Source organism: Phocoena sinus, chromosome 2 (assembly GCF_008692025.1).
Source record: "Phocoena sinus isolate mPhoSin1 chromosome 2, mPhoSin1.pri, whole genome shotgun sequence".
Taxonomy (NCBI): Eukaryota; Metazoa; Chordata; class Mammalia; order Artiodactyla; family Phocoenidae; genus Phocoena; species Phocoena sinus.
In genome coordinates this window covers 91,033,525-91,061,459 of record NC_045764.1, presented here as the reverse complement: position 1 = coordinate 91,061,459, position 27,935 = coordinate 91,033,525, and the positions used below count along the sequence as shown (strand labels likewise).

The following is a 27,935-nucleotide window of genomic DNA, read 5'->3' as shown; positions in this document are numbered from 1 at the left end:
AGAGTAGCCCCCGCTCGCCGCAACTAGAGAAAGCCCGCGCACAGCAACGAAGACCCAATGCAGCCAAAAATTTTTAAAATGTAAAAATAAATAAATAAATAAATAAAAGTAAAAATAAAAAAATGTTATTTATACTATATTTGCAACTTTTTCAAAAGTTTGTTTCAAAATTAAAAAATAAAAACTCTTGGGCTTCCCTGGTGGCGCACTGGTTGAGAGTCCGCCTGCCGATGCAGGGGACACGGGTTCGTGCCCCGGTCCGGGAGGATCCCACATGTGGCAGAGCAACTAAGCTCGTGCACCACAACTACTGAGCCTGCGCTCTAGAGCCCGCAAGCCACAACTACTGAAGCCCATGCGCCTAGAGCCTGTGCTCTGCAACAAGAGAAGCCACTGCAGTGAGAAGCCCACGCACCACAACTAGAGAAAGCCTGCGCACAGCAACGAAGACCCAACACAGCCAAAAATAAATAAATTTATTTAAAAAAAAAAAGAATGCAGCTAATGCCAACTTGCAGACTGGTAGGGGAAACACCTGGAATACTCTCACTGTCCAACCATCCCTCTCTGGTACCTCTGACTGATGGAACTCACCAAACACCAGAGAACAAGTAAACTCATTGATGCAATTCATAAAGGTTGGCCTCCTGGGACACAGAACATAGTGAAGGGTGGAGTAGATCTGGAGCAAAACATTTTCATACCATATACAAAATGAGCTGAGAAATCAAATATTTGGTTTATTAGCACTTATAATTCTAAATAAATATAGAACCGGTGGCAAAAAAATGGAACAAAACCATGTGTCAATAAAGTCATACAAATGTGTCTTATTAAAGCTATCACAGAGTTCTCTGCTGCACTAAATGGCACAATCCTTTAATCAAACTGCAACTGGGTTCATTTCAGGTTTCATACATGAAGAATGAGGTCAATACCATGTCCCTTCACGTATATTCAGCCTTGTATTCTTACCAAGGATCTGTGTGAAACTTCTTCCAAGGTCCCATCTAAAATCACAAAACCTGGCATTGGGAAAAGTTTCACTTGACTTAGGCTAAAGGTCATTGTAACTCAGTAAATGGATAAACTCAGATTAGAAAATGGGAGGAAGACCAGTAAACTAGATACAGGGACCCAAAGGCCCCCAATTCCTACTCTAGGACTGTATGACCACTCTCTTCAGATAGGCCTATTTATGTTTTATTTTTGTACCATCTCTTTGAATGTTGGTGTGTGTTTAAACAACTTTTTTTCTTTTTGCACTGAACAGAAAAAAACAAAAACAAAAAAAGGAATGGGAACAGGGGAGTGGTAATATCTATAGCCAGAGTCAAATACTATTTTGGAAAGCTTTATTGTCTACTTTAGTGGGTCCTGAATATATCACAAGTCCAGTCCTTACTGCCTTGCACTTAAGGAAGAAAGGTCTAATGTCACTGTACAGGGGTTGAAGTAGGTACCAAAAGAAAAGCAGTTCCCACCACCTCCAAGGAGCAGGAGCTGTTGCTCTTCAGGAAGGAGAATGCTGGTATGATTGTGTAACATTAACGGCCATGGCACACATGTTGTGTCAATCTGATACTCGAAGCTCAGTCCTGTAGACAAATCAATAACAGTCACTCCAGGAACTGAGGAGGAATGAATCCAGACCCCTCCAACCAACAAAAGCTTCCCATTGACCACATGAGCTGTGTGGGAGTACCTTGGGGTAATGGGAGGCTGGATGGCTATTGATTCCCAGATGAATCCACAAGAGACTGGTTTCAGAAAGAATACAGAGCTCAACGGCTCCTCAGAAGCACCTAGACCTCCAGCAATGAGGGCTCCCCCTTGACAGCTGCAGGCACTGTGGGAATGCCGACCTTCAGGTACTTCTCCCTCCACTGGGATCCTGACCCAAGCCATTGTCCCCACATGTAGGAAATGCCAGTCCCTTAGTACAGGTTCGGCCACACTGCGGCCCCCATACACAAACAAATATCTCTGATTCTCATAGGACACTTCTGTTGTTGAGTGGCGCCAACATGACAAAGTGGAATCTTCTTCTGGGCCGACCTTTGTGACTGTGACATTTAGGTCCTCAGGGTTATTATCCTCACTCTTGCAAAAAAGAAGCTGGAGAATCCCCAAGGCTGGAGTTAATGGGGACAGTCTCCCTCCCAGAACCAGAACCTGAGTATCTGAAAGTCTTGTCATGGTGTGATAAAGGCGTCCATCCCACTGAGCTCCAATCCCCCAACTGCATATTTGGTTGCCTTTCCATTCAAAGTCACAGTATCTTGAGAGCAAGTGAAACTTTCTCACTCGGCAATGTCGCCCCTCCTGCTCTCCAAATCCTCCAGCACTGAGAATAAGACCTGGGCTCAAAAGGACCGAGGCGTGGCCATATCTCTTAAGGTGTGGGCCCTGGCTATCACCAGTGACTACACTGGCAGGGAAGATTCCTGAAGGGGAAGGAGGATCTATCCGAGGAAACGTCTCTGAGGGTGGAAACACCAGAGTTTGGGAGAGGGCGTCTCCCCGAGAAGCGGCCAGAATGAAATAGTGGGCGCACTTCAGATGCCACTCCTCAAACTCATCGAAAGTTTCGAGATTTTCCACGCGCCGGCGTTCTTCTGCGGGAAGAAAGCAGCGATAGAACTCATTCATGTCCATGGCACGGCAGGCGGTCCAGCCGGCCTGAAGGAAGCGCTGCTGCTGGGCTTCCGCGTCGGGAAAGCGATCCAGGCCATGCAGGGGAGAATTCAACTGCCGAAAATGTTGCTGCATGAACTCGCCAAAGGCGTCACGTGGCCTCATCTGCTCGTAGACGACGAAAAGGGCATTAGAAAAACGCTGTGCGGCCCAGGCGATGAGGGCCGCGGCATCATCCGGCTCGAGGTAGGTCAGCACAGCCTCAGCCAGGAGCAGAGTCGGTGCGGCTGCGTCAAGGCCCGCGGTGCCCAAGGCGTGGTCCAATCGCTGCAGCTGCCGCAAGTCCAGGCCCAGGATACAGTAGTCCGAGCTCTCAAAGCACAACGTGTACCCGGGGTCCCCGCTCTGGAAAGGCCCGGTTAACGCACACAGTTCCGGCGTATCTCGAATCCTCTGCGCTTTGCGCTGTGCCACGTCCGGAAAATCGACCTCCCAGACGGCAGCCCGGGTCAGGCGGCCCGCAGTTTTGAGGCGAAAATACAGCGAGTCCGAGCCAGCGCCGAGCGACACGATCTGGGCGCGAGGCGCGCCGGGGACCGCGCACGTCCCCTTCAGGAAGGCGCGCACGCAATGCCGCACAGCGCGTGCGCGGACGTAGTAGCCGCGGTGGATGAGCGGCGCGCGGCGCGCGGTACCTGGAACTAGCAAGGCGGCGAAGGTGTCGTGCACGTACCCGCGCGCAGCCAGAGAGGTCTTGCTGACGGCGCTGCTGTCGTTGGTGCTCTGCACTGCCCCGGCCCGACGCTCGCGGCTCCGCGGGCCCATAGTTAGGGAACTCAGGAGCGACGGTCGGTCCCGGTGGTGAGTTGCCTTTTCGTTTCCCGGTAGCCACCTCGCGGACTCTGTACGGAAAAATCACCCCCGGGCACCCCGCTCCGTGACGCCTCTTCCTTGGACAGGTGTGCGTCACTTCCGGGAAGAGCGCACCTCGCCAATCAGTATTGAGGAGGGTGCAGCTGGTGCTGACGTTCGGCTGTGATTGACATTTCTTTGATTCTCTGGGACTGCGGTTTGGCGGCAAGAGTGACGGCTGCAGCTTATTGTGGACACGTGGACTGTGTCAGGGAAGCGCGGGTTGTTACTTTTCTACAAGCCTTCCTGTCTGAAGTGAAAATTTAAGCTGTCATAAGTTTACTCAACTGTTGACAAAAATCTTTAAGAGGTGAGTCTGTGGGGACTGACAACCAGAGCTCCTTGGACGGCAGGGTCTGCATTGAGTGTCTGGTAGGGGCAAAGCAGGGTTAGAACCACTGACTTTGGTGGGCAAGGAGAAGGGGTCGCTCCTCGGATGCTAACTACGAGTACTTACTAAGAGATCCCATTTAAATCTGAAAACAAGCCAGTGAGGCCAGGTGCAAAATGAAGAAACCTTTACAGAAGTTGTGACTCACCCAATCAATGTTTCCCCACAGATGTACACTATTGATTCCCTTGTATTCCGGGCTCTGTGCTAAGCTGACAATAAGTAAACCACTCAGCCTTTTGTTTCTCAGCTGTAAAATGACATTCCCCTCCACGTTCAAAGTTCTGTTTTCTAGGACAAAGTTGAATATGTCTGTGGAAGAGGGAATCATAGAAGAGAGGTGATTTTTCCCTCTGATACGGTCTGAGTCTTGGAGGTTTAAAATAATCGAGTTTCTAATTTGAGTATTTGGGAGTCGTCACCCGTAGGAAATCGCTTGCAGAGATATTTACGGGATTTGTAACTTATTAATTGGGATTTGGTGACTGAGATGGAGAAGGAAATCAGGATGACTATAAGTATGGTTACCTTGAAGCAGCATAGCATAATGGTGAAGGGCATGAGTTTTGGAGTCCAGCCAGTTTGGATTTGGATACTGGAACTGTGTCATTTAGATCTGGTGTTTAAGAGCTCGTAATGACTTTAGGGAGAGCAATTTCTGTGGAGTAGTAAGGGCAGAATCCATGTTATAATGAATGGGAGATAAGTAAATGGAGGCAGCTGAAGTTTAGCTCAGAAGGAAAGAAGAGACAGGGCAGTAGTTAAAGAGGAATGGGGGATAAAAGAAAGTTTATTTTCATTTTTATTTTTTTAAGGTGGAAGCAAGTACTGTACTTACCTGGTGGTTCCCTGAGGGAAATTAGCAACTGGAGAGAGAGAGGTTGATGAACAGAAAAGTGAGAAGATTAGTGGAGTAATGACTTGGAATAGATAGGAAGGAATGGGATCCTGGGCACAAATTAGTCTTGGGGACAGGAGAATGAATCCTCTTTCTCTGATTCACGAGGGAAGAAGGGGTATAGATAAAGATAAATTTAAGTGTGAGGGAAAGCAGAGAGAAATAGAGGGAATTCATGTATGAAGGCTTTCGTTGTCTCTATAAAGGTAGTGACTGAGTTGTAAAGTTCAGCCTGAGGCAGCTGGGTCTATGGAACGCTTGAGTTTGGAATTGGAATGGGAGAAGGACTCCCCTGAGCTTGCTGGACTTTGAGATAGTCATTTCTAAAATGAGGGGATTAAGTGTTGCTTTGTGTGGTGTTTCAGGGATTATTGAGGGTCAAAGAGAAAAAAAAAGTTGTAGGACTTTGAAAAATATACTGTGCTGTAGAAATGAATTTTTATATGACAAGTTAGTAAAATGTACATGATATATTAGAAATACTTCTTTTTTGGTAAAGAACAGATCAAGAAAAATGATTCAAGAAGAAAGAGAATGGAGCAAAATTTGTGATTTGGGTGCCTTACAGTTGTTTTCTGGTTATTTGTTAAAAATCTATATTTTCTTTTGTAAAATGAGACAGTAATACCTCATGGGTTGTTATGAGAATCAAGTAAAATTACCATCCAAGACATTTAGCAGAATGCCTGGCTCATACTAAGTGCTTAATAAATAGTAACAAGTGTTTTTATTAACCTGAGTTCCCTTTTGGGGGCAGGAGTGGAGGGCGGGGAGGAAAAAAGTTCTCTAGGACAGTGGTCCCCAACCTTTTTGGCACCAGGGACCGGTTTTGTGGAAGACGATTTTTCCACAGGAGTTGGGGGGCGGGATGGTTTCGGGATGATTCAAACGCATTACATTTATTGTGCACTTTATTTCTATTATTATTACATTGTAATATATAATGAAATAATTATACTCGCCATAATGCTGACAGGAGGTGGAGCTCAGGCTGTAATGCGAGCGAGGGGGAGCGGCTGTAAATACAGATGAAGCGTCGCTTGCTCACCCACCGCTCACCTCCTGCTGTGCGGCCCGGTTTCTAACAGGCCAGGGACCAATACCGGTCTGTGGCCCGGGGGTTGGGGACCCCTGCACCAGGAGAACAGGAGACCTGGTTCTGGCCCTGCTCTAACTTGATGAAATATTAGTACAAATGTAGAAGGATCTTATCTCAATGTGTTGCTGTTTGGCACATCACACCCACCCCACCTGCTTCTGATCTATGCCAAAGCCAGCTCAGGCAGACTGAATCTGGCAGGGCATGGAATTGTTGATAGCAATAGCTTAGGTAATGATCAGTGAAACAACTTTTAAAAATGTGTAAAAGCTATGCTTGCTTTGGTGGCTTTCAAATTTCCATAGGTTAACATTGTAGCTATTAGGTCAGTAAATTTACTCATGACTAGTTAAGGGGCAATCTGGAGGGTGGTTTGAAATGTGCCACAAAATCAGGTCAGGATCCTAGAGTAGGATTGAAAATTTATACGAAAAGTTAGCCATCTGTAACATTTGTTAACAGCCTGCTATGTAAAATGTCCTAAATGCTTTTTCGGGCTGTCATTCTGTTGTCTAAACGTAAAAGTTCTTCTCTCTCGTAATTCATATTAATAAAGCTGTTTTGCAAGGTTTGTAAAAGTTATTTATTTTATGAACAATTCTGTAAAATAATTTGTTAATTATTTTAATTGATTTATTAAAAGTAATAAGTGAATTATCTAAATTTATTACTTAAATTTAATTTATTAAAATTATTTCAAAAAGTAATCAGGTATTACATGCAAGTTGTAAAACCTTCAAATTGCACAAAACTTTATAAGGTAAGTAAAAATAAAATTCTGTCCCTTGACCTTTGCCGCTTCCAACCCACTTTCTAGTGCGAACAGTTTTCTATGTATCCTTTCATACCTATTTTAGGAATAAAGATATATATAAATAAGAGTGTGTGTGTGTATACACACATGCTTTGTTTATAAAGGTCATCTTTGTGAACAATGTTTTTTTGCAACTTACTTTTTGGAAATAACACTATATTATAGAAGTCTTTCCATATAGTCGTAGATATTCAGTTGGATGGGTATACAATTAATTTAACCGGTACCCTACTGATGGACATGTAGGTTGTTTCCAATTTTTTGCTATTATAAATAATGCTACAAGAAGTGTATTTGTACGTATCCTATAAGATGCGGGATAAATTCCTAAAAGTATAATTATTGGGTCAAAAAGTATGTGGGTTTGTGTGTGTGTGTGTGTTGCCAAAGTACCTTCCAAAAATATCATACCAAGTTCTGCTCCACCAGAACTTTTACTCTCACCTTCACCCATATTGGGTATTCTTCTGAGCTTCAGATTTTTTTCTGAATAATTTTACAAGTTAAGTCTTCCACATGAACTTTAAAAATCAATTTCTAAGGAATAATTTTGGGAATATTTTGATTAACATTTACTTTTGTCAATTTATGACAAATTTACTATGTCAAGGTATGTTTTTCTGTGTTACTGACATCTCTTATGTACTTCAGTAGAGATATTAAACATTGATTAAATAGTCTATCTTTTTTCATTTGTTACTATTAAGCACTTACTACGGCATTTTATTGAAATTCTGTTGAAATTTATCTCATACTGGGTTAGCCTTTCTGTGGATTTATATGGCTCTGTCTAGATCTCTACAAACTATTTTCTTAATTGCCCATTTTAATATCTTGGTAACTTATTTAACCCTCTCAGTATCAATTTAGTGATTTTAATGTGGTGAAAATATTTATTATGCAAGCTTATGGGGAGGATTATAGATAATATTATTAAAAGTGTTTGCCACTTAACTGGTAGGCTCTGAATGGAAACTGCTATTCTTATCAATGTCATCATCATTAATATCTGAGGACCATACTTTGAAAATCACTAAATTTCACTTGGAATTTTGTCTTAATTTATAAGCCACCTTCAGAGGTAAAGGGAAATTAGGATTTATTATCACCTACAAATGCTGGGCACTGTGGCTAGGTGTGAAACTGCACTACCTTCTCGGGTGGGACTCAAAACCCACGGGCTGGGGCTCGAACCCACCTGCACCTCAGATTGGGACTTGAACCCATGATCCCTGACTTAGGAGGGACTCGAACCCACTGTCTTTTTTAAAAATTTTTTTTTAATTTTTGGCTGCGTTGTGTCTTTGTTTGCGGTGCGTGGGCTGTGTCTAGTTGCAGTGAGCCGGGCTACTCTTCGTTGCGGTGCGCGGGCTTCTCATTGCGGTGGCTTCTCTTGTTGTGGAGCACGGGCTCTAAGGCTTCAGTAGTTGTGGCGCACGGGCTCAGTAGTTTCCCGCTGTCTTTTAATTGAAACTGCTCTCATGGTGTCAGAACTTACTGAAACTCAGGTACTTTTGTCTTGGCGCAGAAAAAATATTCATTGAGAGGGAAAGTGGCAGCAAAGAGTGAGTTTATTTTTTATTTTTTAGCTGTGGCCTGCACGGCGTGTGGGATCTTAATTCCCCCACCAGGGATCAAACCTGAGCCCCGTGCAGTGGAAGCGCGAGTCCTAACCACTGGACTGCCAGGGAATTCCCAAAGAGTGAGTTTATTAGCATGGGATGCTTGTAAGAAATGCAAGCGGGCAGGGGAGAAGGCTCTGCCCCAGGACTGAGAGGGCTTCATTTTTATAAACAAAAGAAAATTGGGAGGGGAAGAAGACCACCTTCTTCCTCATTCTTGGGCAGACGTCAAGGCTTACATCATTATTTTCTCCTTTTGGCCCTGAAGGGTTTAAACCAGGACTGTCATGCTGCTATTTAAATCATATGTATTATTAGCAAAAAGGTGGTAACATATACTAAAATATGGTAATTCATCTCAGGTTTTCAGTATAATGTCCCCTTTCACCTAGTTTGTTTCCCTGTATTTCTGTCTTGGCTACACAAAGAAATGCTGCTCTTCAAGGACTATTAACTCCCTGACTTCATGTAACAAGATTCAGACCGGTATCTATTGTCTTGTGTTTTAACTATCAGGGTTTGTGGCTTGAGTGCGTCTGATGCTTGGATGCACCTGTTCTTCCTTCAAGGTAGGGTAGATTGTTGCTAGGTTAGTGGATTCTTTTTTTAAGTGGTCGTTAGCTTACACCAGTCTCCCGAACTCCCTTGAAATTCCCTTTCTGTCTTTAATCCTTTAGTGGGATTTTTAAAGTAAACTGTTTAATTATCCTACTCTATCCCCTATCAGGTGCTAGGGAGGTAGTATAAACCATAGTCCCTGTTCTTAGGAAGTTTATATATTCTGGTGGAGAAGAAAGACAAGTAAATCAGTGATTGAGATGCAGTGTGATAAAGTGCTGAGTTAAGGGTAGTCACTGGATTATGTGGGAACATAGCAAGAGAGGAATTTAAGTACTTTATTAATCCTCACAGCTACTCTGCAGTTTTATCGAATTTTTATCCCATTTTTACAAATAAAGAAACTGAAGCCATGGGTTAAAGTGACTAAGGCCACACAGCTACTTAAGAGCAGAAGTGGTAAAAGGATTAATCTAGGTCCATCCGACTCCAATGCCTCTTCCTTTATATATTTTAAATAGGTCAAAAATGTAAACTTTGGGACCCAAAATAGGTCTTATAAATTTCTAGTTTTAGAAGTAGTTTTATAGAAAGTGCTAATAGGTAAAGGAATATACCCTTACTAATTTCAGATTTTAATTCACCTCTTACCAGCTGAGGGCTTTTCTTATTTCTTGTTCAGGTTGTTGGCTCACTTAATTTAGCTTTGGAGTAGCTTTTGTCTTTTAGAGGAGTAAATTAACAAAACCTGTTTCTTTGCTTTTGCATCAACATCTGAAAATGTTCACATGTCTTTTAAATAGGTGAAGCTGAGCCCAGACTATGCATACTGTTTATCTTATCAAAATGGGTGGAAGTGAAGCAATCTGAAGGAAATTCAAGACCACAGAACTTACTGACTGAACCACATTGTATGTTCATGCCAAGAATAAGTGTTTGGAGAAAGACCTTGCTATTCTGCTAAATCATGATGGAGGCAGAAGAACAACAGCCATGGAAGACAACCTTTACTCAGTAATTACCTAAAGTGGTGAGAATTCAACCAAGGAATCTGGAGTGTTGTTAATCATAATGACTTCTGTGTTGTTTCTTTTCACAAAAGACAAGTACATTTTATAAGTAGAATTTCCAAACTTTGTACATTTTAAAAGTTATATAGCTACATCTAGTAGGCAGTTTGCCTAGTACAGACTACAAACATCAAGCACCTGGTATGATGCTATGAATCTAGTGGACTTGAGAAGTTTTTACTGATTGTATTCTTATTTTAGGAACTTCATGCCCACTTGAATGGATCCATTAGTTCCAATACCATAAAGAAGTTAATAGCCAAGAAGCCAGGTCTTAAAATCCACTATCAGATGACTATGATTGACAAGGGAAAGAAAAGAACTTTAGAAGAGTGAGTTTGGGGAGATTGTGGACATACTTCTTTTTTTCCTCTATTTTGCGATTATAAATAGTATGTAAGGATTCAGATTTTTGTAGTTAAAGAAATAGGGTAGCCATCTGGTATGGAGAGTATAACTTGACATATAGCATTTTTTCCAACTGTCAGACTGTTGACAGTATTTTTAGTGATTTGTATTGTTTGTGAAGTTACACTATATTATAATATTCTTTAGACTTGAAAATATAGACTTGTTGGTTTTTTTCCCCAGTTTCCTACTACCACTTGGGGTAGGGGTTGGGGGGGTGGAGAAGGGAAACTATTACTTCCCACTTAAAATTAACGTATGATTTTCTGTCATTTGATTATCCCTCCAGATCAATGTAATTTTTGAAAAACCTATTCTCTAGTTCTTTATAAATATATGATTACTATTAGCCTAAAATCAGTTAATTTAGTGAAGTTTTTGATGACTAAAGTACGTTAAAACTTTTCATGTTGCAGATGTTTCCAGATGTTTCAAATTATTCATCAGCTTACTACTGGCCCTGAAGATATTCTAATGGTGAGAAATGAAGTAATTTTTAGACTGGTTTAAAAATTAGTAAGTAATTGATGCCCTTCTGTTGTTGCACGTGACCTTTTGCTGTCATCAAGAATCTGATGAAAAATGTTTTCTGGCTTTTTTTTATGGTAACTCTTTTAAAAAATAATGTAAGACATTTGCCTAAGAGCTAATATCAAAAGATACGTTCATTATAAAAGATATGAGGAAAGAATCAAGATCAGAATCTTCTGTTAGGTAGTGGACAATGTGGAGGAGAAAATCTTGTCCTGTTTTACATATATATATATGAAATATCTGACCCAGACTTTACATGTATTGCTTGGGATACTTTGAACTGCCCCTGGGTGGACATTATAGAGAATGAAGAAGTTCAAGAGGTGCTTACAGATTGAATGATTAATCACTAGGGAAATTGTGCCTTCCCTCTGGGGATGAAGAGCTAGAGGACTCCACTGTGTTGCCTTAGCTGAAGCTCTGTGATACTAGAGTCTGATATGGCAGACTGGCTTCTGTATATTGATCTGACCAGGTTGGCATTTTTAAATATTCTCTTTGTAATTGGAGAGAAGCAGAATCCTATCAGTGTTCTTAACCCTTAGAAAAAATGCAAAGTAAGAAGTGTAACCTGTGTTTCTGGAGAGGTGACTTTTGACTGGTCAAGAAAGAATTTTCCTCCTTGGCTGACACTGATCCTCATGGTAGTTATTAAATAAATTAATCACCTTTTGGAGGAGGGTTAACTCTAAAAGTTTAGTTCAACAAAAGTTGACTAAGTGCCCACAATGTTCCAAGCACCCTGCTAAAGACTGGGAGATATAAAGATAGATCAGCATGGTCCCTGCCCCTCAGGAATCTATAGTCAGGCTGGAAAGACAGACCCATAAGAGGATAAATCCAACATCATGAGGTAAGCTCTGTGTTACAGACATGCACAGGGATTTATAGGAACCCAAGGGAGCATTGTCTAATCAGCCACTCAGCAGGTACCACTGAACCCTGCTAGGAATGTCCACCACAGGAGGCTCTGTCTCACTTTCTGTTGTTGCGTGTAACAGAGCAAACCTGATAAAATTTTAGATTCTGAGAGCTCCATGGGTATCATATGCCATGCTCATTGTTTCATTCCTTCCAAAGTTGGTAAAAAGCTTTATTAAAATGAGGCGAGGAATTAAGATTCTGTAGCATTTGATTTAGTGCTACTTAGACGAACACCTGTAGGTGGTCGAGAGGATGACAGTGAGTTGCCCCAGAGAGTGAAATTAATAACATTTACATATAATAAATGAATCATGTGTGGGAGTAAGCCAAGAGATTGTTTACAGATGTGGGACTGAGTGGGGATCACTTAACAGTCAAGTCATGGCGACTGGGTGTAATCTCAAAGAGACAGGATTGAAATGTGACTGAAATAATATTAACTATTGCATGTGCCAGACACTATACTCAAGATGACTTTCTGAGGTGGGCATTTTTTTTTTAACATCTTTATTGGAGCATAATTGCTTTACAATGGTGTGTTAGTTTCTGCTTTATAACAAAGTGAATCAGCTATATACATATACATATATCCCCATATCTCCTCCCTCTTGCATCTCCCTCCCACCCTCCCTATCGAGGTGGGCATTTTTATTGTTCCCTTTTTGCAGATGAAAAAAACTGAGGCCTAAAGAGGTTAAGTGTAACTTGTTCAAGGTCACTCACTGCGAGTAAGTGGCAGAATTGACTATTTTGTCCGATTCCAGAGCCCATGTTCTTTCTCATTCAAGATGTGCAGTCTTACCATTCTTGGAGAAAGCAGAAACTTAATCGTGTTGGATTCTATCTGAAGAAAGTACTTGAGTAGATGTTCTCAGTCCAGCGCACAGAAGAGGAAAGCCCAAAGTGCCAAGAGTTGCCCTCGGTACCTGTTGCTGCATGGAGCAGAAAGGGCTGAAACTGGCCAACACGGATATGGACCCTAGGGGAGTGTTCTTGGACATGAGCTAGAGATGATTCCACAGGCCTTAATGTGGCCTAGAGAAATCTTCCTCCCATTGCTTTCAATCAGTATTTGCCAGCAATCTTCTGTTGTTCTATTTGGTTTCACACGTACCTCACCATCAAGAAAGGGGGTGCCCTGGATAGTAGATAGGATCGCTTCACACCCTCACTTCCACCCTCGTTGGCAATTCATACATTACAAATAGGCTTCTGTGTTAAGTCTCCTGTGAGCTGGGGTAGGGTGTCTCTGGGTCTGCTTAGTGCTGGAGCAATGATAAGATGTGAGTTCTTCAACCTGCAAAGATGAGGCCTGTGCTCTGGTGGTGGCAGTGGCAGCATCATGGGGTTCCTGAGACAGCAGTGCTATGGAGTCCAGTGCCTGTGATGCTGCTGCAGAGGCTGCAGGGTTATGCTCAGTGGTGGAGGAAGCAGTGGTGTCTTGCTTGGTCCAGGGGTGTCACATGATTTTGAATGCTTTTGTGTTGTCCTGAGCTGTGTAATCTCTGAGGCTGATTCTCCAGACCTCCTGGTGAATCCAAGCCACCCGTTATATTCATATTATAATAAATTCCTTTTTTGGCTTTAGTGTAAAGAAAAACGATGAGGCCCAGATCTTGGATTGCAATGAATCCACCAAGGCGGGGCCACCCAGTTAGGCACCATCTGTGCAACCAGCCAGCCTTGTTCCTTGGCCAGGACGCCGCACCTGCATGCCCATGTGCACATGGTCAAAGCAGGTTAAGAGTAGAATACCAGCTGTAAGGACTAACTAGGGCTGGTTGTCACAGCATTTCTAACTTGGTCCTTTTTTCTTCTAGATTTGGTATATTTTAGGGTTGATGGCAATGAAGGAAAACATGCCTTCAGCCGTTAGATGTCATTTATCTTGGTGATTTAGTAATTTTTGGATTGTTGAGTTTTGTGCTAGATTGGATACAGTTTTACTCAAATTTATCACCCATTTTCTTTGCCTGAGAAGAATCTTCCTAAGCACTTCTGGGGGGAATTTAACCCTGCCGGAAGAAATTCTTGAAAAATACAACTTATCCCTAAATAGCTTGAATAAGAATCTTAAGCCATGACTTTAAATGGTACATCAGTACTACCTAATCATTTTAGTTGTTTATTTCCATATGTAATGAAATTTCAAATAGTATACACTCATAGGTGGTTTTACTGGTTTTAGTTTTGCCTCTGTTTTATCAGTCTGCTGTTCATTAGGAAATTGAGAAATGGTTAAAAGGGGAGAAGAGAAACAAAAGGTGTGGGTGATGTCCAGATTTGGATTTCATGTGAGTATGGGCGCTGGGTAAGGGGAGCTATTGGAAATGTAGTTTTGTCACAGCCTCCACCAGGGGTGTGACAAAGCAGGTCATCCTCACCATGTGGGAGACTCCCAACACTACTTGCAAATCAAATTTAATGCATGAAATAAAGCTGTAGCACGTGGCATTTTCATGGGGACGCTTACACTAACATAATCAATATTGCATACATTGCCTTTATTATCAGGTCACGAAAGATGTCATTAAAGAATTTGCAGATGATGGTGTCAAGTACCTGGAACTAAGGAGCACGCCCAGAGAAAATGCTACAGGTAGAATCTAACTACTTCTCAGCAGATGTCTATCTTTTTTCTCATGTGCTTTGATGATGCATGTGTTTGCAAGTTGAGACTATGAAGTATTTACTTTTACACTATTGTAAAAGTAGGGTCAGTGGTCCAAATCTTCTGATGTACATTAATGATGTATGTTATTAATGAGTGAGTTATTCTTTTTTTTTTTAATCTATTTATTTATTTTTGTTTGTGTTGGGTCTTCGTTTCTGTGCGAGGGCTTTCTCTGATTGTGGCAAGCGGGGGCCACTCTTCATCGCGGCGTGCAGGCCTCTCACTATCGCGGCCTCTCTTGTTGCGGAGCACAGGTTCCAGACGCGCAGGCTCAGTAGTTGTGGCTCACGGGCCTAGTTGCTCCATAGCATGTGGGATCTTCCCAGACCAGGGCACAAACCCGTGTCCCCTGCATTAGCAGGCAGATTCTCAACCACTGCGCCACCAGGGAAGCCCAGAGTGAGTTATTCTTAACTTAAAAAAATCAGGTCAGGTATTGTCTGTTGGAGGGAAATAAAAAGACCTGCAAACATTTTGCTTGTTCTTATTTTTCTCACTCTGAGAAAAGAACACTTTTTCCTTATAGTTACATTGTCTTAAATAAATGCTAGTTCGAGTTCCCTGCATCAAGGCACTTGTGAGACAATGAGTGGATGCAGAATCACATTTCATGACAATCACTGAAATGAAGGTTATTGACTCACGTCTCAGGGACTGATGGTATCTTAGGCCAGGAGCAAGCTGTGATGTGGCAAAACCTCTCTGGATGGAGATGAGTGGATCTGGATGTGATCTGGAGAAATTTCCTGGGACCCTCTTTCCATAAGAGCAGCATCAGGAGATATTCTGTAGTGCCCTTGGGTCCTCCTTAGCACTTTGTCTGTGACCTAAAGAGGCCCTACCAGATCATTTTGCACCCTGATATGTGTAGCCCAGCATCATTCAGGGGGTAAAATTTTTGAAACTGCATATAGTAAAGTAAGTGCTGAAATGAGACAAGCAGAAGATTCTTTTTTTTTTAAATTTATATTGGAGTATAGTTGATTTATAATGTGTTAGTTTCTGCTGTACAGCAAAGTGAATCAGTTATACATACACATATATCCACTCTTTTTTAGATTCTTTTCCCATACAGGTTATTACAGAGTACTGAGTAGAGTTCCCTGTGCTATACAGTAGGTCCTTATTAGTTATCTGTTTTACGTATACTGGTGTGTATATGTCAGTCCCAATCTCCCGATTTATTCCTCCCCCTGAGCAGAAGATTCTTATCTCACATTTTTAAACTGTAGGATCCTGATGAGGATAGTGAAAGGGAAGGAAAGAAGAGACCTGCCAATTATTAGGGCTAGTTGACTCTTCAAATGGAGATTCAAAGGGGAATGTCACCTTAAGTATGCAGCAATAGGGGAATAGTTAAATAAAAGTTAATGGAATATTTGGCAACCATTAAAAATATTTGCAAAGACACTTTAATGACGTGAAGACATGCTCAGAATACAGTGTTAAATGAAGGAACAGGATACATATATACCTAGTAGCATCTCATCTGTTCAAAATTATCTATCTATCTATCTATCTATCTATATATATGTTTACATATATACACACACTTAGAAAAACAGCCAGTGGTTATCTGTGAGTGGTGGGATTACAGGTTATTTTTATTTTTCTTCTTTATAATTGTCTGTGTTTTTTCTAGAGATTTTCCACTAAACATAAACATTTTGGGCTTCGCTGGTGGCACAGTGGTTGAGAGTCCGCCTGCCGATGCAGGGGACGCAGGTTCGTGCCTCGGTACGGGAAGATCCCACATGCCGCAGAGTGGCTGGGCCCGTGAGCCATGGCCTCTGGGCCTGCGCGTCCGGAGCCTGTGCTCTGCAGCGGGAGAGGCCACAACAGAGAGAGGCCCGCGTACCGCAAAAAACAAAACAAAACAAAAGTAAACATTTTATAACTGGGGTATGAGAGTATTTTAGAGGAGGTTGTTCTGGAGAGTGCTTTTTCAGAGACCCACAGAAGAGGAGGACTTGAGCACCTGAACTTGAAAGAACGTCTCTAGTGCCCTGGATGAGAAACACTGAGTCTGAGCAGGGTTGAGGGAGAGGATTTTTTCCTGGACAAGCAGGAAAACATTCTGCTAGTAGAGAAAATATTTTCTGGCATTTTTTGTTTTTAAGGACAGGCCTTAGAAAAGGGCTTCTTTTTTTTTTTTCTGGCCACACTATGCACATGGGGATCTTGGTTCCCCAACCAGGGATCAAACCCATGCCCCCTGCAGTAGAACCACAGAGTCCTAACCACTGGATCACCAGGGAATTCCCAGAAAAAGGCTTTTGTTATTTTTGTTTTGTTAGAACAAGCATTTAAACTTTCTATGGCAATTTGCGAGAGTAGGTTTTTTGGTTTTTTTAAAATTGATTATTTATTTATTTATTTTTGGCTGTGTTGGGTCTTCGTTGCTGTGTGCAGGCTTTCTGTAGTTGCAGTGAACAGGGGCTACTCTTCATTGCGGTGTGTGGGCTTCTCATTGCAGTGGCTTCTCTCGTTGTGGAGCACGGGCTCTAGGTGTGTGGGCTTCAGTAGTTGTGGCTCGCAGGGTCTAGAGCACAGGCTCAGTAGTTGTGGCACACGGGCTTAGTTGCTCCACAGCATGTGGGATCTTCCCGGACCAGGGCTCGAACCCGTATCCCCTGCATTGTCAGGCGCATTCTGAACCACTGCGCCACCAGGGAAGTCCCGAGAGTAACTTTATGTTTGTTGAATTTGAGAATAATTTTTAAACAAGCTTGAATTTTATGTCTTTTTTTTAAATTTCATTTTTCTAGTATTTCATTTTTTTTAATTTTATTAAAGTATAAATGGTATTTACTAAAATGTATCCATAACTCATCTTTAACCATACCCGTATCACACATAACATGAAAATGTATTTGTTCATATAGGGATGCTAATGTTGAAGGATGAAGTAGTTGATGATCTCTTTAAAAATGTTTTATTTGTGTCCTTTCCAGGAATGACTAAAAAGACTTATGTGGAATCTGTACTTGAGGGTATAAAACAGTCCAAACAAGAAAACATAGACATTGATGTTAGGTAAGAAGCATTGTACCTTAGTGGTCACCATTTAAAATACTAGAATGTAAAAATTATACTCTTTTGAGCCTGAGTATAGTGGATTTTATAAATCAACCAATAACCGATTTTTATCTTTTAATAAAAAACAGAGTCAAGAACCTTGTTGTTTAAAGTTGAGAATGCAATTCTGAATTTTTTCGTGTGGCAGTAAAGTTCTGAGTCCTGTTGCTCTTGTGAAGTATGGCTTCCCATGGCTCTTCAGCGAAAATCCAGGCTTCTTGCTATGGCCTGCAAGGTCCCATGTGGCTGCCTTTCTTACTTCAACAGCCTTATCTGGACCACTGGTCACTTATCATGCACTGGCCCGCCCTCTGTTCCTCAAGTAGTCCAAGACTGTCCCACATCAGCACCTTTGTACTTCCTGTTACTTTTGCCTAGAACACACCTCCACTGTATCCTCACGTGGTTGGCTTCTCATTATTCAGGTCTCAGTGTGGCTGTCACTTCCTCAGAGGGGCCTTCCTTGACCACCTTATCTAAAGTGCCTCCCCACATCTTCTAGTCACCCCGTTTATTTCCTTTATGGCACTCTTCTTAACAAGATCAGAAGTCTTCTTGTTTTATTCGTATACACACACTCACCCGCTAGAGTGTCAATGCAGTGAGGCCAGGGCCTGTGTCTTTTGATTCACCACTACCCCACCAGTGCTTAGAACAGAGCTGGCACATAATTAGGGCTCAGTAAGTCCTTGAAGGAAGAAAGGAAGAAAGCTAACTGTATAGTTTCTGGCTATAAAATCTCCCAAAATTAAGCTTAACTGGACTAATACCCCAATTAAAAAAAAAACAGGCAAAAGACAAGAGAATTCAGAAAAGAAGACATACAAATGGCCAATAAATGTATAGAAAACTATTTAACTTCACTAATCAAATAATTTTAAAAAGAAATATTACAATGCAATTTCAACAGGTACCCCACTCCCCAAAAAGAGTATTAACCAGTGTTTGTGAACTTACACACTGCTGGTGAGTGTATGTAATTAATAAAACCTCTCTAAAGAGGTATTAAGATCTATAAAAAGAATTTCCCTCTGTGATCCAGTAACTCTGTTCTAGAAATGTATCCAAAGGAAATAGATTGATTAATGTTAAGATTCTTCACAGTAGTGTTATTTATAACAAAAAGTAGAAAATATCCTAAAATGTCCAACAATCAGAGAACAATTACATTATGTTATATTCATATGATTTATATTGTTTTCTAACATTTAATGGCAGGGGAAATTGTTAAGTGGAAAAAAAAAGACTGCATTTTATATATAGTTGATCCAGATTTTGTAAATAAATATATGCTGGAGGGATTTCTTTATTTTGTGAATAAATAGATAAACTAATAAATGCTAGAGGAAAATTACACAATATTAACAGGGGTTCTCTGGGTATTTGATTCCTTGTAGGAATCCAGCTAATGTATGAAGAATGAATTTGTATCAGCTATTGGATACATGTTAGAATTAGAATATTACCAGTCTTGTAACCCTTAATGAAATAAGGGATCTAAGCCTCCTGATGAAAGAACCATCACCACGTATGAAATCCTCTTGCCCTCAATATTGAATCTGATCTGATTAAGCCTCTAGACTAGATCCAGTTTCCAATTCATAGGATATACAAGAGACAGGAGAACATGTTATCAACATGGGGATTCAATCAGCAAAATCAGATGTGGGAAACTATAGGAAAAATGATGTGGTTTCTTCAACAAATAAATTCAAGAAAAGAGGCCGGTGGGAGGTGTGAGGTAGAGGGTGGAGGCATGGGGGAAGTGGCTATAGATTAAAAGAGACTTGAGACACATTGACCAATACAATGTGTGGACCTTAGTTGGATTCCGAATCGAACTGTAAAAAACAAATACATGAACAAAAAAACAGGAGATAGAACTTTGAACACTAACTAGATATTTGGTGCTGTTTAGTAATTTATGTCTCATTCCTTATGGCAAAGTAAGATGTCAAGTTAGTCAGGCTGTACTTTTCCAGTAAGATGTATTCCATGTAGCCTGCCATACCTCTCTGGCCATACTCAAGAGTTGTCTTTTTCATCTGCACAATCAATACTCATTTTCAACTGTGTTTTTCTTGTATCAAAGGTATTTGATATCAGTCGACAGAAGAGGTGGCCCTTCAGTAGCCAAGGAGACTGTTAAACTTGCTGAAGAGTTCTTCCTTTCTACTGAGGATACAGTTCTTGGCCTTGACCTCAGTGGAGACCCTACTGTAAGTTACTTTTCCAAAACATATTTTATTTCTAAAAGGTAGAATCAGTTTGTGGGATGAGGATTAGCTTGGAGCATCCTGCTTTCTCCAGAGGTCCAGCAGACTCTCTGTGTGGATGAAGCCCTATCCTGCCCTGGATGACCAGAACGTCTACAGCAACTGCTCTCAGACAGGGTTCTGTGAAAGAATTAAGCCCCCTAAAAAAAGAGAAAAAGATTTGCATGACAATATGATTATTTTATTTTGGTTCACAGCTAGTACCATTCTACTAGAGAAGTTAATTTATTAACATGTAATCCATGTCTAATGCTTAATTATGGCTAGGGCTTAATTGTCTCACAGAAGCCCCAGTTGAGAAAGGCTGGTCTAGAGCTTCTTGGTCAGATTCAAGCAGGGTTCCTCAGCTGTGGCACTACTGACATTTGGGGCCAAAGAATTCTTTGTTGTAGGAGGGTGTCCTGTACATTATAAGATGTTTAGCAGCATCCCTGGCCTCTACCCAATAGATACCAGCACCCTCTTAGTTGTGACAACCAAAAATGTTTGTAGACATTACCAAATGTCCCCTGGAGGGCAGAATCACCCCAGTTGAAAACCATTGAAATAGAGAGTCCTGTGAACCTGGTTCTTACGGCTTTGTCAAAACCTGGGCTGTTCCGGCCTTGTTTCATCCGTCCATTTGATAGAAGCTTTCTTTACAAATCATGCTGGTTCCTGAATCAGGTGAGTTCTTCTTCTTAGCTTTAGATATCTAGATATCCTTCCGAACGTAAAATTTGGTGACTGTTATATCAAGCTTAGCTGATTGTCATCAGGTTCACTGATACTTAAGATTCTTGAGGGCAAGAACTGTGTCTGTGCCAGCTTTGAATTCTCTAACATGTCTAGCACACTGTAGATACTTTATAAACAAAATGTGCAAATAAGTCCATCTGCCGTTTTTTTTTCTGCCATTATTTTATTTCTTTTTTTATTGAGACAGAGTACCCAGTTCTTCAGTTTGCCTGTACTCATACATCCTCATTTTAACTTTTGTATTCAAGGTAGGACAAGCAAAAGACTTCTTGGAACCTCTTTTAGAAGCTAAAAAATCAGGTCTGAAGTTGGCATTGCATCTTTCAGAGGTAAATAATATTGTAAAATTAGGCTGGAGAGGATGGATTACGATGGAAAATAATTAATGGAAAATAATAATCATTTGTACATGGCTAAAGATAGACCTGGCTTGGGAAAACATTTTTAGAAAAAAGTAGAAATATTTTTGTGTAAATTATAATGATGAAGGCATAACTTGCTTTAGTCCCTCACGTTACTGTTCCTTTGTTTTTGTGGTTCCTGGGGTTGGCTGTTGATGTGCACTACGGTTGTGTCCTTAAAACAGCTTAATTGACAGCTTGCTAGAGAAAATGCATGAATTTATATCAGCAGCCTTGTTAGCGGCAAGATGACACTGAGAAAAGCATGAGTTTGTCTCACCTGTCCTTGCAGGGAAGGGACCTGAATGTGTCACATACACTGGCAAGAAAGGAAGTAGCTCATCATCATTTTATAAGGCTCAGCAGAAGATCAAGTGCCCCTGTGGCACCAGCTCCTTGGCAGCACGAGCACAGTGCAGATAATGCACAGGGAGTAGCTGGAGAACAGTCACTTTCTTAATCAGCACATCCCTGTGAGGCAACCAAGGGACTCTCCTGGACTTTTCCCCATTTTACAGATGGATTGACTTTCTACCTCAGTACTTCTACCTATTTCTGTTTTTTCTTTTTTTTTAACATACAAAAAGCTATACATAATTATACAACTTGATGAATTTGGATTTGTTTCCTTTTTTTATTATTTATTTATTTATTTTTATTTTTGGCTGCCTTGGGTCTTTGTTGCTGTGTGCAGGCTTTTCTCTAGTTGTGGTGCGCGGGCTTCTCATTGGTGGCTTCTCTTGTTGCAGAGCACGGGCTCTAGGCACACGGGCTTCAGTAGTTGTGGCACGCGGGCTCAGTAGTTGTGGCATGCGGGCTCAGTAGTTGTGGCTCACGGGCTCTAGAGCACAGGCTCAGTAGTTGTGGAATACGGGCTTAGTTGCTCTGTGGCATGTGGAATCTTCCTGGACCAGGGCTCGAGCCCATGTGCCCTGCATTGGCAGGCGGATTCTTAACCACTGCGCCACCAGGGAAGCCCCTGAATTTGTTTCTTGAATGCAGGAAATAATACTTAGTTTACTTACCTCGTATGATTATTTTGAGAATTAAGGTCATGATTTAAAGACTAGGAGAAAAATGGGAGCTTCGTGTCAGTACTGGCTCTTTTTCATGTCTACAAAGCAGAGAGTCAGTAATCTAGTGGCAGAACTTAAAATCTAGGATCCATGTTTCCACACTCTGATCAAAAGATCTTTCTTGTGTAGGACACCCTCTAGTTGACCAAACTGATGCCAGATTGAAGTCACTGGTCAGGATAACAGAACAGCCAGCATGAGGCCAGTTACCTCTGGCCTTTGTGCATAGCATCAGAACCTGCTCTTTACCTTAATTTCTGTGGCTTTTCTTGTTTGGTCCATTGGATATAAAACATTTCATTTCAACATGTTATGGTCGTTTGTCTTTTAGGCTATCTAGGAGATGAAGAGCACAGCCAGACATTTTCATGGTGGTTGTGGTTTGCACTTAGCTAGCCTTGTCGTTAGATAGAACATGAGCACACTGTATGTGGATGGAGTCTGGGCCCCGGAGTCAGATGGAGCCAGGTTTCACCCTTATCTCCACCATTCACTAGCTCTGTGAGCCTGGACAGCTTTTCTTTAAAATGCTTTATATTTTTAACTACAAAAGTTATATGTATCTGAAGAAAATCCACGTGTACAGAAATAGTGTAAAGTAGAAGTAAAGAAATAAAAAATGAAAGGTCCCCTTAGTTCTGCTCCTGAGTTGATCCTATTAACAGTTTTGTTATTTATATATATTTTTTCTGTCCCTTTTTGTAATATGTATGAAGACATATACACAACACAAAACACACATATGCATATAGAATTGTGAGATTTTGTTTTTGAAAATTATTTTTCTGAGTTTTGATTTCTTCATCTTAATACTTTGTATGATTCTTGTGAGGTTTAAAGGAGAATGTGTGTGAAAAGGCTATTGACTCCATAGTTACTATCATCAAAATGAATCTAGAAGAATACTGGGAAATAAGTGGGAAGATAAAAGGCAAAGAAGAGAGCTGGAAGGTCTAAGTGGTTCAGCTTCCCAGAATGTCTGCATTACCTTCCCAGAGGGACAAAATACCTGGCTATAGAAAAAAGTACTTTTAAGAACCACTAAAAGAGGTTATTGATGCCCTCTTTCCCCTTTTTTTGAGATTCCAAACCAAAAAAAAGAAACACAAGTACTCCTGGACCTGCTTCCTGACCGAATCGGGCACGGCACATTTCTCAACTCCTTGGAGGGAGGATCCCTGGATCTGGTGGACTTTGTGAGGCAACACCAGATACCGCTCGGTAAGGCTTAAGGCTTTAGGTCCTCCAGGCAACTCACTGTCCCTTCCTCCCCAGCCCCCAGGTTGCAACTCATATGTAGAGAAGCACTGTTCTAAATATATAAATATCATTTAGAAGTTAAGTGATGCTTTCTCAGCCTCATTTAAGTAACAGGAAGTTTTAGCTCCCATTAGAGTATAAGCTCCATGAGAGCAGGGCCCTTATCTGTCTTGTTCACTGCCACGTTCCCCAGTTCCTGGAACCAGGTATTATATTGAGGGAATAAGGTCGTCTAGTATTTTGGAATGACTTTGACCAATTTACGTATGTTGTGAAAATGTGTAACATTTAGTTAAAAATTAAGACTTATGCAAGATTCCAAGTATATTTTTATATGTCTGTTAACCATCACACACTAGCTTGTCTGCATGTGTATACCTGGAGCTTTTTTTTTTTTAATTAATTTATTTTATTAATTAATTTTTTTTATTTTTCATTGCTAGTATAGAGAAATACAGTAGATTATTTTATATTTATCATGTGTTATGTGACATTGCTGAACTTAACTTATTCACCATTACTTTGTAGAATAAGTGATGAGAGTTTACATCTTTCCTTGTTCCCTATCTTAGGGAAAAGCATTCAGTCTGTCGCTATTAAGTATAATGTTAGCTGTAGGGTTTTTATTTTTATTTATTTATTTATTTTGGCTGCGCTGGGTCTTTGTTGCAACTCGTGGGCTTCTCTAGTTGTGGCGCATGGGTTTAGTTGCCCTGCGGCATATGGGATCTTAGTTCCCCAACCAGGGATTCAACTGCATCCCCTCCATTGGAAGGCAGATTCTTAACCACTGGACCACCAGGGAAGACCCCCCTGGAGCTATTTTTATTTAACAACAAATACTTATGAAGTGCCTACTCTGTTCCAGTCACTATTCAAATTGCTGGGAATACAGCAGTAAACAAAACAGACAATGTTTCTTTCTCAAGAAACTTATATTCTAGCATAGGTAAGAGAGACAGTAAGCAAATACACAAGAAAATATCAGTGTTAAGTTCTTTGAAGAAAATTAAACAGGCCGGTAGAATAGAGATGAGATAACCACTTTTGATTGGATAGTTGGGGAAGGCCTTTCTGATGAGGGAAAGAAGCAGTTGGCTGAAAACCTCTTTACTGAATGATGAATTCACTGAACTTACAAATTTAACAATTTGCAGTAACACCTGTGTGGGTGTGTTTTTTTAACTAACATAGAGTTTTTCAGCAATTCATAATGGGTGAGATTTCTTTTCTTTTTACTAAGGAAATTTTTAAACCTCTACAAAAGTAGAGGATCTTGGAAACCACTTGCATAGTGATCTTACTTGGTGTGGTGGCCCAGCTCTGCTCTCAGCAGGGGCAGGTTGGGTTTGCCATTGCTGGGACTGAGTGGCCCTGTGTTGCAGCCGCCTTACTCAAGGGAGCAGATGCCATCAGTCAAGTCAGTGAAGTATTTTACTCTGGCTGGGGAGCTGGGCATAGCTTTTCAAGGCAGGAGTTTTATAATCATAGAAGTCGTTCTTAAGATGGACTTGCAGCAGGCAGTGAATGGATGGTTGTCTGAGTAAAGGAGTTTAGAGGTTTTCTTTGAAGCCATAGAAGTCCATTTCTGCTCTTGGCTTTTTATAATACTGTAACCCTCGACAGTGCTACCATTTTCTTACCTTTACTTTAGCTCCCACTGTAAGACCAGGAAGAAGTGCAGCAACCCTTCAAAGATTCCTTCTGCTCCCCTATCACGATACTTCCCTGCCTTCTTCATGGTGACTGGCTTATCACACCCCTCTTTCCTCTCCTTCTTTGGTAAAAGAAAGGGAGAAGCACAGGGCTGTGAAGGGGATGTTAATTCCCTGCCATGAGCTGCAGCACATAGTTCCCACACAACTACACTCATTGGACTACAAATTTTCACATGTAAGAAAAGGTCAGTTTTGTAAAATAATGAACTACTGAAAATTAGCATAGTTTGGAAAGATTTCTCATGTATCTACTTGGTGACAGTGAATGAGTCTACTAATCTGCTTTTAATAAGAGGCTTCTTCCTTTCCCCTCTTCATCTAGAACTCTGTTTGACCTCGAACGTCAAAAGTCAGACAGTTCCATCTTATAAGCAGCATCATTTTGGATTCTGGTACAGCATTCTCCATCCTGCCGTGATCTGTGTAAGGTGTTTTGTTGTGAGGTATTTTGCTCCTCTTTAGTCCCTGAGTTGCCATAGGTCAGACATTCACTACCTAGCTGGCTGCCTTGCACACCTTGGGGGTGATGCCCAAGTGGAGGTGTGAGAGGAGATTGGGGCTTGAGAGGCTGCAAAGGGCCAGCGTGACTCTGGTTTGGCTCTACGGGGAAAGGTCCTGGACAGTACCTGGGGGAACAACAATACTGATGCCCAGCACCCAGCCCTTGCGATTTGGCTTTAATTGATCTGGGGGGAGTCCTGGGCACAGATACATTTTAAAAGCTCCCTCGGTGATCTAAACATGCAGCCGTGGTTGAGAGCCACTGCCCTGGTGTTTTATTTTTTGTTCTTAAAAAGGATAAACAAGCCTGTTCAGTCATAGATGTGCATGGGTATATTTATAGGCCCCTGTTTAAATTCTTAAAAGAAGCATGGTAAATAGGAAAATACTCTAAACGAAAGCTGTTGTTTTTTAAAAAATCACTTCCTCGTTCATTTTGAAACTTTCTTGCTTATGTTGGCAGACCGATGATAAGGGTGTTTTTGCAACACACCTTTCTCAAGAGTACCAGCTGGCAGCTGAAACATTTCATTTGACCCAGTCTCAGGTGTGGGATCTGTCTTATGAATCCATCAGCTACATCTTTGCTTCTGACAGCACCAAGTCTGATCTGAGGAAGAAGTGGAATCATCTGAAGCCAAAAGTGTTCCATTTTTAAGCTGTAATGAGGTGAACTACTTCCGAGTATGTATTACAACCTAGATCTCCCTGCTGTATGCCACTTAGTAAGCTGTCCACTGCTCCCTCCCGTGGAAGCATAGCAGCCAAGTGCCATGGGCTCCAACACTAGCACCTTACTCATGGCGGATGCCCAGTCTCTCTTAAACTGACTGGCAGGCTCTGAGGTCGTCCATGGCTCACCTCCATGCTGCTTACAGGAAGGGACTTCAAAGTTGCTGCTCACTGAACTCCCCATTCCAGCAGTGATTTTGACTTAACAGTCCTTCATTAGTGATCATGAAACTTCAAGAAAATCAAAGTAGGTTCTCATCAGGAAAAGTTTTGGAATTACTAGTCTAAATAAGGTGAAGAGAGAAGGAAAAACAGATTGTCGCCAAAACCTTTAAGCCATCTAGCTTGTGATGACAGCTCTGTATTTTGTTGTGCTTACTTTAATCGGACTCCTTTCACTTAAGTATTCCCCAGAACTGTGGACTCCAGGGATACCACGCATTTTTGTGAATCCCAGTAGCCAGGGTTAATCTCCTTTGGGTGGGTGACCCTAAGTGACAGATAAAGCTCGCTTCTGATATCTGCCTTTGCCCTTCTCATGATTAATCCTCCTGGAGTCAAGATACATTTTAGATTTTGAACCGAACAATGGAGAGAGAATTGATCCATTCTTATGTTCATATCTCATCTTCCCTCCCCTACCTGGTTACCATAAAAATAATTCTCTACAGAGTTGACAAGACAGCCTCTATACTCAGATTACAGTAAAAGAGAAATGGCAGTGCTCTCTATCTCTCCCTCTGTGTATATATACGAATGTATGTATGTGTGTGTGTGTGTGTGTGTATTAAGTTCTGTGGCACTGGCCATAGAGAATAAGCAATAAAGGGAAGAATGATAGCATGGGGAAAATAAAAAGAAATAATAGCACTAAGGAAACAATTGATGAGAACAGATATGACTGTCCAGCTCCTAATATATTCTTGCTTCCTCTGCTGCACATGCCATCCAGTCTGTCCCTACAAAGGCTGAACGAGTATTAAAAGGGAGGGGTGCATAGATCCTCTTGCTCCCCCATCAGTGGGCTTGGTTTCTCTTTCTTAGAATGTTTGAAGACTATGTATTATTTCTTGCTTCTTCCATCCTCAGGAGTGGCAGATTGGGTGGCAGATAATGGTTTGTGAGCTAGTTTGAGATAAAATTGGGTTTTCCCTGGTAAGAGTTTTGCCTTTGCCCTATTCCTTTTTTTTTTTAAACATTTGTATTGGAGTATAATTGCTTTACAATGGTGTGTTAGTTTCTGCTGTATAACAAAGTGAATCAGCTATACATATACATATATCCCCGTATCTCCTCCCTCTTGCGTCTCCCTCCCCCCCTCCCTATCCCACCCCTCTAGGTGGACACAAAGCACCGAGCTGATCTCCCTGTGCTATGTGGCTGCTTCCCACTAGCTTTCTGTTTTACATTTGGTAGTGTATATATGTCCATGCCACTCTCTCACTTCATCTCAGCTTACCCTTCCCCCTTCCTGTGTCCTCAAGTCCATTCTCTACGTCTGCATCTTTATTCCTGTCCTGCCCCTAGGTTCTTCAGAACCTTTTTTTTTTTTTAGATTCCATATATCTGTGTTAGCATATAGTATTTGTTTTTCTCTTTCTGACTTACTTCACC

General features: G+C 41.4%; 2 protein-coding genes across 3 annotated transcripts; one reads left to right on the top strand and one right to left on the bottom strand.

The window, feature by feature from the left end:
- Positions 1-1,340: 1,340 nt before the first annotated feature.
- Positions 1,341-3,588, bottom strand: LCMT2 (leucine carboxyl methyltransferase 2). The gene has a single exon (XM_032623242.1). It carries the CDS (start codon positions 3,460-3,462, stop codon positions 1,402-1,404), a length of 2,061 nt encoding a protein of 686 aa, XP_032479133.1. The 5' UTR covers positions 3,463-3,588; the 3' UTR covers positions 1,341-1,401.
- ADAL (adenosine deaminase like) lies at positions 3,282-27,048 on the top strand. 2 transcript variants are annotated; one of them, XM_032623248.1, is made up of 11 exons: positions 3,282-3,859; positions 9,735-9,961; positions 10,203-10,333; positions 10,826-10,886; positions 14,382-14,466; positions 17,496-17,577; positions 19,712-19,838; positions 20,882-20,962; positions 23,193-23,331; positions 25,411-25,511; positions 26,053-27,048. In XM_032623248.1, exons 3-11 carry the CDS (start codon positions 10,293-10,295, stop codon positions 26,245-26,247), a joined length of 912 nt encoding a protein of 303 aa, XP_032479139.1. In that variant the 5' UTR covers positions 3,282-3,859; positions 9,735-9,961; positions 10,203-10,292; the 3' UTR covers positions 26,248-27,048. The 2 variants fall into 2 exon arrangements, with proteins under 2 accessions (XP_032479139.1, XP_032479140.1); XM_032623249.1 differs by lacking the exon at positions 10,203-10,333 and having other exon boundaries at positions 3,292-3,859.
- Positions 27,049-27,935: the final 887 nt, after the last annotated feature.